This window comes from Canis lupus, chromosome 8 (genome assembly GCF_048164855.1).
Source record: "Canis lupus baileyi chromosome 8, mCanLup2.hap1, whole genome shotgun sequence".
Lineage (NCBI taxonomy): Eukaryota > Metazoa > Chordata > Mammalia > Carnivora > Canidae > Canis > Canis lupus.
In genome coordinates this window covers 7,036,877-7,050,047 of record NC_132845.1, presented here as the reverse complement: position 1 = coordinate 7,050,047, position 13,171 = coordinate 7,036,877, and the positions used below count along the sequence as shown (strand labels likewise).

The 13,171-nt window shown below is 47.4% G+C and overlaps 1 protein-coding gene across 5 annotated transcripts in view; it reads right to left on the bottom strand.

Annotated features, from left to right (window-relative positions):
• Positions 1-12,325, bottom strand: part of ST6GALNAC3 (ST6 N-acetylgalactosaminide alpha-2,6-sialyltransferase 3) — a 522,366-nt gene extending 510,041 nt beyond the window's left edge. For 4 of the 5 annotated variants that reach the window (XM_072834108.1, XM_072834110.1, XM_072834112.1 and 1 more), the window contains exon 1: positions 3,051-3,220. In XM_072834108.1, coding sequence (XP_072690209.1) covers positions 3,051-3,068 — 18 coding nt within the window. In that variant the 5' untranslated portion in view covers positions 3,069-3,220. Of the gene's footprint in view, positions 1-3,050; positions 3,221-12,203 lie in introns of those variants that run through there. The other variant, XM_072834109.1, reaches the window with a different exon arrangement.
• Between the last annotated feature and the right edge of the window lie 846 nt (positions 12,326-13,171).

Here is a 13,171-nt window from a genome sequence, read left to right as displayed (position 1 = left end):
TTTCACAATTAAATAATTATTGAGGTAGTAACCATCATTCTGTGAGGAGAGCCAGCTCTGCGCACGGGCGGAATGGGCTCCCCATACCCAGCACGTCGAGGGGACAGTTCTGTGTGCTGCCAAGACCACCCCCGGCTGCCACGGCAGGGGCCTCTCCCCTCAGCGACTCAGGGACCCCCACCCTCAGGGTCACTCCTGCGTAGGCAATCAGGATATTTCAATCAACCTCCATCTCAGTTTTCTCACATATAAAAATGGATAATAAAATCTACCTCAAAAATCTGTGAAGTGAGCGTCACCCACAGAGTAAAGTTGACACGGCCTCAAAAGTCATGTCTCAAGAACACAAGCTCCGTGATAGTAAACCCAACACAGGCTTCAAAACCCAGCTCGAATATAGTAGGTGGAAAGCCGGTCTTGACTAATCAATAGGCGGTTCCGTCGCTGTCCCCCTCCACACCGTGTTAGGCCTTCCACAGATCTATGGGACGCCTCACGTTGCACCAAACACAGTCATTTACTTTTCTATCCCCTTTACTGTACCGCAAGCTACTTGGGAACCAGGTCAATGGTTCACACATCTTGTGAGGCCAACACCAAGCCCAGAGCTGGCCAGTGGCAGAAAATGTTTTGTTTAAAAAAAAAAAAAGAAGAAGAAGAAGAAAAAAGTCCATCATTTTACCTTCATAAAACCCTGTCAGATAATTACTATAATTATCTGCATTCTAAAATGAGCAAGTTGCAGTGACCGCCTAAAATCGTGCACAGGAGGTCAGGCTTGCACTGGATCCAGGCCTCCAGACTCTCCGCTCCACCACGTACCGTCTTTCAAAGACAAGAAGTTGGAAAGGCCTACCAGGGGCCATGGAGACCATCGCTGCACAAAGCTACTTTGTTTCTCAAACGTGGTAGGATTCTGAATGGTATTAGGACATCTTAGAAAAGGTCATCTGGGAAAGTACAGAGAACAGCATTAAAGTATAAGAAAGGCCGGCAGATCTGGGTTTAGACCCATAACCCTGTTGCCTTGGGCAAATCTCTTAAACTGAGGCGCCTCAGCTTCCACATCCGTAAAATGGGGTTTTAAACAATGTCGCTCACCTTGCAGGGTCTGGTGTAAGAATGAGAGTTGTACCATATGAAACAGGCAGAGGGTATGTTAAGGACTCATTAAACTGTAGTTATCACTACGTGTCAGAAAAAAAAAGTGGCACATATTAGTGCCTGTGCCACAGGTAGTTTTCATACCCAGTCTTACTTTATCCCCTGCATAGCTGACTACTTCGATCCTACGTTGAGAAAGCTGTGACTCAAGGGCATTTAAGTAACTTGTCCAAGGCCACACAGGTGGCAACAGGCACAACCTGCATTCAGACCAAGGCCCCTCTTGAGCCCAAACTTCTCTGTAGCCTACCTGTCTGCATCCCAGATGAATTGCAGTGGAGGAAGATAAGGAGGACTCAGATGTGCCCCCAGATGTCTGAGGTCAATGGGAGGTACTTGAAAAGACAGTCTGGCTCAGATTCACCACGTAGCTTGGGGTGTGAGTTAAAAATGTTTGGGACATGTGCAAGATGAGGCAGGAAGAAACCAAAAGAAGATGGCCAGTGATAAATGTCATGCTCCTCAATTTCCCTTCCAGCAGATAATATAATAGTAAAGAGTGACTCATACTCTTATTTCAGCTCCTGTGTTCAGAGTCTCCAAGTTAAAAATCCCATATTGTAACACCGATGTATTACACACTTCCTCTTGATCTTGCTACCATTTGTTATGTCCCAGAAAATGTTCCAAAACCAAAGAGAGGAAGTTCAGAAAAGTCACAGGAAATACCTGACCCTCTTTATTCTACGAAAAAAAGACAGAAAACAAAACACAACAAAACAAAACAACCCTCCACTAGGTTAGTGTATCATTAACACCAAGGCACCTTATAAGGTGACTCAGGTAACCAGTTTAACAGTAGATGGCTTCGAACCATCCTACCCAGAAACAGATGCAATTTCACAATGAACAACAACAAAAAGTCCTTTTCTGGTGTTCTGCCTGTCACACACAGCTCTCCCAACCTTGGAACAAATAGGCCTTTGCATTCTCTCTCTAGTCAAGGCCTAGGGAACCTCCCGCCGCCAATGTTCATGATTCAGGGGGGTCAGGAGCCAGGTCAGGCGCGAGGAGAAATAGTAGGGAGAAAACATGAAAACGAAAAACAAATAAAACACCTCTCCCCTGTGGCCTGCAAAGTTCTCCAGTGAGGCATGGACACCAAGTCCTCCCACCTGACACCCCGAAGCTGCAAAGCCAGACCGATGCTGGGGTCCAGGCTGGGGACCCAGCCTTGGAGAGAGGAAGCTCCACGAAAGGAGAGGTGGTTGGGGGGGGGGGGGTTTGCTCTGATATGGAGCGAAATCGCTGGGTCTGTTCAAATCTGTGAGCTGAAGGGGGGTGGGAGAGTCTCTCCTACTGAAAACATCCTTCTGTGAACTTTTCCAAAGTGCAGCTAATGGCACAGAAAGCCAGCAGATCTCAGAAGAAAAAAAAAAAAAAAAAAAAAGAGCATGCATTCCTAAGGGACTACCTGTAAACGCAGAAGTTTGTGTGCTCAGGAGCTCGCATGCTCACGAGAAGCCCCCGTGCCCCCGTCGCCCCCCCCTTCGGAGCGCTGCCCCCCTTGCAGGAGCCCGGGCCCGGGCCCCTGTGCATCCTCCGTGGCCCCCGAAAGGCCTCAGGCAGCCGAGCGGGGCCCGCGGGAGCACCCCCCCCCCGCCGTCCCCATTACTCGGCGCCCAGCCCTGCTCGCCCCCGGAGCCAGCAGGCTGCAGCTCCTCCAGTGCAGGCGCGGTGGGCAGCAATGGTGGGCAGGGCAGCCGTGCCCGCGGCACCGTGCAGGCTCTCCCTCCGTGTGCATGTGCCAGAGGAACAAAAAAGAAAAACCAGCGCCGGGAAACGGCGACTGAGATGAGGATGCGGGGGACCGCGGCGGACTCCTCGCCTCCCAGCAGCAAGGGGCTGGCCAACCACGCGTCCGAGCCACGGATCCCAGCCGTTACCTTCAGGATGCAGGCCATGGCGCTCCGCCGGCCCTCCTGCCACCGAGCGGCGGGCGCGCCCGGGTCAGGGGCCGTCCCGGCGACAGGCCGGAGGCTGGTACCGCGGCGGGACCGCTCCAGCCCGCATTCCCGCAGACCCGGACCAGGGGACCGCGGCGCGAGCTGCGCGGGCACAGGCCCCGCCCCCGGGCCCGCCCCCGGCAGAGGCCACGCCCCGGACCCGCCCCCGGCCGCGGCCACTGGCTGGAGCCCCGGCCCGCCCCCGGCAGAGGCCCCGCCCCGGCCCCGCCCCCGACCGCGGCCACTGGCTGGAGCCCCGGCCCGCCCCCGGCAGAGGCCCCGCCCCCTGCCCCGCCCCCGACCGCGGCTACTGGCTGGAGCCCCCTGGAGAGGCCCCGCCCCCAGGATAGGCCCCGCCCCCGAGCGCGGCTACTGGCTGGAGCCCCCGAAGCCCCGCCCCCGGGTTACGTGCAGCCCGGGTCTCCCGCGGCTGCCCCGGGGATGCTCTGCTTTTCCTTTGCCCTCCCCCCTCCCTCCCTCCCTCCCTCCCCCCTCCCTCTCCCTCCCTCTCTCTCTCTCTCTCTCTCTCTCTTCTCCCCCTCCCGATGGACGTTCTGCGATTCCACGTACGCGAAGCCAGCCGGGCAGCGGGCAAGGGCTCTGCAGGAGAAGGGAGCGCGGCTCGTCCTCCCCTCCCGTCGGTCTCCTCCCACCGACCAGGGAACCCCTTTGCAAGACCTTTCACACTTTTTAAAAAGTTAAAGCGGGTCTGGCGTCACCCTCCCGCAGGCTTCGGGCAGGCACATGCAAAGATGCTTCGGAAGTAGCAAATGGAACCGTCCCGGGGCTGTTTAACCACAGGGCCGTGGCTCTGCTGAAGCGTGCTGTGCGGTGGGCTCCTCCGGACTCCGCCATCCGCCACCAACCAGGGGCACGAATACCTATGGGCAGAGGATGCCAGGAAACCTACAGGGCGTGTGCTGCGTGTGTGTACACGTGCACAGACATGGACGCATTGCTTGCTTGCTTTCAGCTTGTGCGTCTACCGAGAAAGGGGTGTATCCAGAAATACACTGCAAATAGAATGCATGCATTTATAGGAACATTTAATGTATTCTCATATACACACTTGATTACATACATATGTATAGAAGTTGGGTTTGTGCCCACAAGCACAGGATGTTGCTCTTCCCCAAGTTTCAGGTTTAGAGTCTGAATGCAGTTTGTTGCAACGTAAGTAATAAGGTTTTGTTTTGTTTTAAAGGTTGTATTTATTTATTCATGAGAGACACAGAGAGAGAGGCAGAGGGAGAAGCAGGCTCCCTGCGGGGAGCCGGATGCAGACTCAAGCCCAAGACCCCAGGCGCTCAGGACCTGAGCCAAAGGCAGACGCTCAACCACTGAGCCACCCTGGTGTGTTATTGTTGTTGTTGTTTTTTTAAGATTTTATTTATTTATTCGTGAGAGACAGAGAGAGAGAGAGAGAGAGGCAGAGATACAGGCAGAGGGAGAAGGAGGGAGCCCGATGTGGGACTGGATCCCAGGACCCCAGGGTCACTCACTACCGTAGCCCAAGGCGGACGCTTAACCCTTGAGCCCCCTAGGCATCCCTCCAGCAATAAGGTTAAATCTACACTTTCCTGTTAGGCTGGGAAATCCAGGAAGGCCCTCCTTCACCATCCAACCTGAAGTCCCTGATGCTAAAACAAAGGGGGCTAGCTAGAGCCGCTTTAGGAGGCAGGCAGCCTGGGAGAAAATATGTTTTGGGTCCTTTCCACCCTTCCTTAGCAGCCCTGTTGGAGTGAAAATCAACAAGGAAAGCCCAATTCCCAAGCAAAGAACTGGCTAAGAGAAACAGAGTTATTTCAATGAGGAAAGTGACATCACACACATCGCAGAAGAAGGGAGAGAGTCTTCTGTATATATACACAGATTTCCACCACTTGGTCTGTCACAGAAATCTTAAAACCAGGCCCAAAATATTTACCCAAAAGAGGTTTCACTTGCTAGAAGCCCTGTCTGGTTTGCCTACATGGAGTCGGGAAAAGCACTGTGGGCTGCTGGTGGCTGTGACGTCATGAGATTGGCTCACAAACCACAAGGCAGAAACCAGACTTTCAAGGGATTTGGTGTTTTGTTGGTGAGAACATGCAGAGAATCCTGAGAGCGCAGGAGGCACCGCTGGGAAAGTGTTGCAGAAACTGCGACTGGACGGACTACCGGCTCCTCCTCCTCCGGGGAAAGTCTGAGGGACCAGTCCCCGCTGTCCCACTCCGCCCTCCAGGCCGCCCAGGGTCCCAGGGATCTGCTCCATGCCCACTAAGAACTCCTTGATCAGGGGCAGCCCGGGGGGGCTTAGCGGTTTAGCACCGCCTTCGGCCCAGGGCCTAATCCTGGACCCCAGGATTGAGTCCCACATTGGGCTCCCTGCATGGAGCCTCCTTCTCTCCGTGCCTGTCTCTGCCTTTTCTCTCTCTCTCTGTGTCTCTCATGAATAAATAAATAAAATCTTAAAAAAAGACAAGAACTCCTTGATCAGGAAGTTCAGGAAGAGCTTCCTCCATTTGGTTGACAGGACTGAGTATTTTTTAAGGATTGCATGTTCTAAACCACTGCTTTAGCTCATGACCTTTAGTAGGCCAGGAAAACTCTGGATTTTATGGATTTATGAATTCAGCAAACCTTTACTGAGCTGCTACTAGAAAATAAATCTTTTTTTGCGCTACCACTAACTGGCAGTGTGGTGGGGCGGGGGCAGGGGGTGGACTTTATTGAGGTCTACAGGACCTGTCGGGATTGAGAGAATGATTTCTTGCTTTCAAACATCCTCTCTGCTTCAGCCAAGTGGGAAAGATAAGAGATACATGATAATGTAGTAAGGTCCTTAACCAAAGCAGCAGCAGAGCTCTAAGGAGAGAGAGAGACGGAGCCTGGCAGGGTGGCGGGGAAGAGGGGCAGGGGCAGGCAGGCCACATTCTCTCTCCAGAAAGCCTGCAGGTCCTCCCGGTAACACAGCCGGCAACCCTGCGGAGCCTTTCCTCCCAGGGGGCCTTGATCAAGTCTCTTACCCTCTCTTTGCCTTTCAGCTTATTTATCCTTGCGAGCATTAAATGCGATGATGCTTATAAACCCACTCACCTCAATTTCTGGCATTGTGGACACTCTCAACATGGTAGCTCTTTGGGGGGGTGGGGGTTGGGGGGAATCCTGGACTAAGGATAGCTCGTGGGGAAGGATGAAGGGGATGATTCCCATCTACCTTGATGTTTCAGACAGATAGACAGCGATGAGGCAAGCACGTGGCATCTTGTGACTCGGGTAAACCCAAGAGAGGGGATGGCGAGGGCTTTACCAGCTCCAGCCATCTGGGTATGGCTCTCTCCATTAAACTATTGCTCCCTGGTGCCCACGCTTCCCAAAATGTCTTTTTTTTTTGGCATCCACACCTATGCCTATACACAGATAGGAATAAAGGCCCATTTATAACAACCTAAAAACGAACCCCACAGATTCTGCAACAAATCTGCCCCGAAGTTTTGCAAAACAACAACAATCCCTGCCTCAGAAGGAAAGCAGTGGGATGGGAAGACGTGGTTGGATGGAACTAAAAACAGGTTCTGAACCTTCTAGGGAATGAAGGTGCAGCCAGATTTGTGGGAAGATGGGGGAGGGTTCGGCCAGGATCTTCTGTTTTGTTTTATGACTTGCCAAACGACAAGAATAGCGAGGTCTAGCCCATCCATAGCGGTAGCACCATTTTCCAAGTCTCAAGTTCCGTGACTTAAAGCCAAAAAACTCTTTCCAAAAATAACACCCTGGATGTGCCTTGCAATTACATACAGTAACCCATTTGATCCTTACGTCGATCTGGATGTGGTCATCCCCAGCTGGTAAGTGGGCAAAACTGGGATTTGAAGCCACGTGGTTTGACTTCCAGGCCTGCCGTCCTTAACTGCTACCTTCAGCTGCCCAGTATATGAGGAGCCAAGCTCTCGGCCCCATATCACATTTCCTCTGTTGTCTTAGGTTTAGGGGTCAGATAACCTAAGGCAACTATACATCCTCCCTAAGATACATGGTAGGATACAAATCCTGGGGCAAGTGTGTAAGTATGTAGAAGATACATATTGTCTCTGGAGCTGAGTGTGCAGGAGAGGTATACTCACTCCGTATCCCTCAGCCCTCAGCCCCTGAGTCTGATGGATACGGAGCACATCCCATCCAGGATCTCCCCTACAGCCGAGCTGTTACCACCTCGGGCCCACGAGAGCTACTTCCCACCCAAGACTCTCACTATCGTATCTCACCTACAAAACAGAGGCTGCCGTGTGTAACCTTTGCTTGTCTTCACAGCAAGATCCTGGGAGGCTGGTCCTATTGCTACCTGGGCCTCCCTAGGGCCCCTCTTGGCTCCAGTCGGTCCATCTTCCCTCTCCTCATGGGCCTTCCACCAATGAGATCTCAATGCCTTAAGGCCCAGAGGCCTCATGAGTTATGACCAGTCATGGGCTAAAATGTCCTATTTAAATTCAGTTTTGCTTCATTGTAAACAGCCCCATTACCAAGTAATTCTCAGGGTTATACAGTTTCCTGATAGAATTAAAATGAAGACTCCCATAACTTTTCCAATTTCATCTCACACACATATTAATTTAATATATTTATATTCAACACAGAATCATTTATTAAGGTTTTAATTGGATCTCAATTTTTCCCATCTAAAGATTTTAAATGAATTCCAGATATCATAAAACTCTTCTTGTCATCCACCACATAAATTATGCTTCCATAGGAGACTGTGACTGGAAGATCCATTATACAATGTTATGGGAAAGTCATTTTTTTTTTTTTTTTACATTCTAAGCCAGAATAGGAAACAATTTTTTTTTTTTCTAGAAACCATTGCACTCTTATAGTGCAGTGACCTAGGAACTTTTTCATATCCTAAAGCACATGGCTATCCTGTCGGTGTCTGTGTGCATGGCTGTGTTGATATCTGGGTCCAAGTATGTCTATGAATGTGACCTTTTAGGTATATATTTATGAGAATATATCGACATGTGGGTTAAGCCTCATTTCCCTCCATTCTGGATAGCAGATCATTCTAAACTGTCATCCGTTTTGCATTCCCAAGACTTGAGCTTACTGCTTTTTCAAAGCTTTACACAGTTCTAATCCAGAATTCATAATTATCCCTGACTAAACTCATATTTATCTGGGATGAACTCCAAAACAAGTTATGCATGCTTTAGAATTGCATTTTAAAAATATTATGTTTTCTCCTTCTCCTTTAATGTTCTCTCTCAACTTAATCTCAGCTCTACTCTTCCTATTGGGAGTTCTTAGCTCTTCTCAAATTTTTTTTTTCTCAAATGAACCAAAAAAGAAAGAAATGTGTATCTGTTTTTAATTAAGAGAAAAATCAAAGGGATGCCTGGGTGGCTCAGCGGTTGAGCGTCTGCCTTCAGCCCGGGGCACAATCCTGGAGACCCAGGATCGGGTCCCACATCGGGCTCCCCGCAGGGAGCCTGCTTCTCCCTCTGCCTGTGTCTCTGCCTCTCTCTGGGTATCTCTCATGAATAAATAAATGAAATCTTTTTTAAAAAATCTGAAAATAATGTTCTTTAATGTTCTAGGTTTTAACCAGATTTGTTTTTCTTAAACAATTCCCCCCTGAGATTTTTTTAAAAATATAATCAATTGAAAGTAAATATGGCTGAAGCACTGGCATGGAATTTGAATTTGGTTTGTATTGGATTTCTCTAAGGCCATCGAAGGCTCCATTATTAATTGAGTCTGATATTTCCTAACCACGTTTCTTAGAGTTTGTTTTCTTTTTATTGTGAGGTTCTTCCCATGTGTGTTTCTGTACACTCTTCTTAGATTTCACCTCTTAGTGAGGTTTGATGACATACTGTCTTAAAATATTAGAGTGGAAATCTAGTATTTGAAATGCATCCACGGTGGATCTGATGGGAACACCCACAGGACGGGGTCTCACAGTTGGCCTCCTTCTGCAGTTTGTTTTGCCTGGACCATTTTTTCTCTAATGATCTGGCTCTCACAAACCCTCTGGAAAGAGCCAGGATTTTTTGCTAATTCCTCGTGTTAATACAAACCGTCACTTTTTCCGTAGCTGTGTCTGGCTATTGTAGGAAAGGTAGGAGAAGAGTAACATGATGCGATCCAAAGAAGAATGGTGCAAGGAGAAGTCATCTGTATCTAGTCTTAGAGAAGCCCCCCAACACGAGGTCTTGTGTTATGTCCAACAACAGTGTCAAAGTCTGTGAAAGCTGCTCACAGGACACCACTGTCAAGTCAGCGTGGACGGCCCTGCAGAGTCAAGGGCCACATCCCATACAGAAAAGCCATTCCTTCTTTCCAAGAGCAACAAGTATACAGCAGCAGTGCACTTAGGAATCTGAAAAATGCTCGTTTGTTGATTTGACAAACACATGCAAGCTCAGGTGATGAGTTTAGGAAACAGAGACAGGTGGCTTCCTCTTATACGCAAAACCTTCGGTGGCTCCTCTTTATCTCCACAGCTCGGTATATTACGGGCCTGCCAACATCTCTTGCCACCATTTCTGCCCGTTAGTCTCTTCCCCCAGGATTCAGCAAACTTGGTCAGTAAAGATCTAAGCAGTGAATGGCTCAGTCTTTGTAGGCCATTAGATGTCCGAGCCAACCCCTCGACTCTGCCATCCTGGCACAAAGACGGCCAAACACATCAGCAGATAGAGAGTAGGCTGTGTGCCGGTAAAATGTATTTACGGATGCTGAAGTTTAAATTTCATATTATTTTCGGTGTTATCAAATATTACTGTTTTTCTCAACATCTAAAAATGTACAGTCCATTCTTGGTTCTGAAGATGTGAAAAACACAGTCTGGAGGCCAGATCTGGCCCAGCAGCAGTTTGCCAATCAGACTTCATCTCTGCACTCTGCACTGAGCCACATTTCATCCTTCAGGCCTGGATCAAATCCCGTTTGGTCCTTGACGTCTTTACGGACCACCCTCATCTAGTGAGGTTTCCCCTACTTGAATTCCAGCAATTACCATTTGCAAAATTCTTTGGCAATTCCTCACATCCTGTCGGACGGCATTTCTTCTAGCATCAACTTGTCCTATTACCTAAATCTTTATTTTGCCTTTTATTTTTGGCCTGACTTCCCAAATAGATCACTAGCTTTTTGGCTTTTTTTCCCCTTTGTATCCTGCACCACTCCGTGCCCCAAGCCAAAAACTACAGCAACTCTGAAGAGATAACTAAGAACACCAGGTGAGAAGCAACCGCAAATCAGATTGTCCTACCATCTTGGACACCACTCAAGGATTTTGAGAAGAGAATTTCAGATGTTTTATTAATTCCTCCACCACATATGACATTCTCAGATCATCTCATTTTTCCTCTGTAAGGAATGTATCAGATTATCATAGCAATTTTTTTTGTTTTTTAATCAACAGAGTGATTACTTGATTTAGATGGATTTTGCAGACCATGTTTAACGACAAGAGTGGCCTGTAATTACCCCTGTGGGTGTTCTCAGTTGATTAGGAAATCAGTGATGGTTTTCTTTTAAGTGGAAGCTGCCTTATTTCCATCATGATTTTTAAAAATCACTCTGTATGGTATTTTTTAATCAATCACATTGCATTATGTTTATCCAATATTTATTCTCATTAAAAATGACTCGCTGACTTATGCTGTGTTTTTTTCAGTCCATTCCACTTTTTTATCTTTTTTTAATTTAATGAAATGAATAGGATTTATAAATAAATCTGTTTTGTCTAATAGATGAAGAGATATGGGTTTTCAAAGGTATCAAATACTTAAATAGCTGAGTTTGCAGTTTTTACTGACACCTCTGTAATTAAGACATAGTAAGAAGTTACACACTACATAATGGCATATTCCAAAAAGGATTAGTTTTCTCTTCCAAGTGGCGAGGGCAGCAGAATTTAAGACAAGCATTGCCTGATTTGGGCACCAGAAAAACGTCACTTCCCTTATCTTCCAACAGCTTGCATTTTAAATGAGTTACTCATCACTTTCTCCATTTTTGAATTGCAATAAAAATTTGCCACTTAAAAATAGATGAAAAATAGTAAGCCACCTCTCCCGATAAACTAGCTTTTCTATATTTTCTCTCTCTTTTTTTTTTTAAGATTCTATTTATCTATTTGAGAAAGAGCTCACGCACACCAAGCGGAGGTAGGGGGCAGAGAGAAAGGGACAAGCAGACCCCCTGCTGAGTGCGGGGCCTGAGGCCTGACCCCAGCACCAGAAGATCACGACTGGAGCCAAAACCAAGTCAGCGTTCAATGGACTGAACCACCCAGGCATCGCATGGCTTCTCTACACTTTCAACAAAAGCATGTCTAGCAGCATAGACATTGGATGAATCCCAAATTGAAAAATTCTCTAAACATATACAAAGGTTTAATACCTAAGTCCTGCTCTTTTCCTTGACTTTTTTTTTCTTTTTTCACTACATTTGGTATTTCCATCACCTCATTTTACCTCTTCCTTCTTTTACAATCTCCTTTGCTCCATTTCCCTGGGCAAGTTTTTCAGTTTTTGTTTTTGTTTTTGTTTTTTTTAAGATTTTTTAAAATGTAGTTGAGAGAGAGAGAGAGAGAGAGAGAGCACAAGCAGGGGGAGAGGCAGAGGAGAGGAACAAGCAGATTTTACACTGAGCAGGGACCCTGATGTGGGGCTCCATCCCAGGACCCTGGGATCATGACCTGAGCCAAAGGCAGATGCTTAACTAACTTAGCCACCCAGGCACCCCAAGTTTTTCAGTTTACATTCAACAGAAAATTAAACACCGAGGAAGATGTTTTACCTTGAAAAAACACTAGTTTGTCTCAAGTATTTGTCTGAATAAAATGTAAATACTCAAAGCAATCGACCAGATTTGTGAGTAGCCTGAATTTTTATCCTACATGCAAACTAAGAAGCTATCTGCACATTTTATGGCTGTTGGCTAAAGCCCAAGACTCCAGGGCCAGAGATCCAGGGCTATTTATTACTTACAGGCAGAGGGCTGTTCATTATCACAGAGATTGCTCACAAGCAGAGCATCAGCACTTGCACCCATTCCTCAAGCCCCAATTCCCAACAACAAAACGTGAAGAAAACCACATACTTGCATCCACGGTCAGCTGTGCTTCAGAGAAGAACCTTGAGCTTAGAGAACTCAAAGCTTTCATACTGGGCAGTGCTCAGGCCGGCCTGTTGCTCCTGAAGGAAATGTGTTTGTCTTCCAAAACCGGGAGCTATATAAACATCCTTGAAAAGAAAACCCAGAACAAAGGCATTCTGTGCCTCCATTTGCAAGATAACACAGACACTTAAGAGACAGAATGAGAAGGTCTCCCGCTAGGAATCACGGTCACTGTGCGTGCCATTATGAACTTTACCTGATGTGGTACTCGGTATCTATTTTCAACCGATCTAGGCAACTGGAAGAGCTTGTGAGGCATTCGGTAGTGTTTGCTGAGTGAATGTGAGCTGCTTCAGTTTTTCAGTAAGCAGAATCTGTAAAAATAATAACGACCATAAGTAATTCTAAAGTAGACACAGGTTCAAAATATTTGTTATTCTCCTCCAGCCCCTGACATCATATCCCAGGAAGACTTTATGCTTTAAAATGAAATATGTACCCAATGACTTAAAAAATTCTTTCATATTTTTTATGCTTTCTTCTGGTAGATACACACACACACACACACACACACACACACACACGCACACACTTCCTATCTTTCTCACGGCCAGAGATTACATGAAATATTGCCAAAGTTTTAGTCATGTAGAGAATGCTGCTTGAATTACTGATGCGTAACTGATGCTGAGTTAAACATCCCAGGTGCTCATATCACCGACTAGTTGTTCCTCTAAATTGCACTTTTTTCCCTTTTCATTTCGGCAGACCCAAATGTTCACTGTCAAGCCCAGGGAAGAATTAGAGAAAGTAAGTCTGGCAGGGCCCTTGACTTGCAAAATTGCTGTATCTATTTTTGAACGCCATGAAGCGGTCACACAGACCTGGCTACCGTGCAAATGGTAATGTGCTAAGTGGGCTTTTGAGTTCTTCCTCTGTCTCCAGGCAAG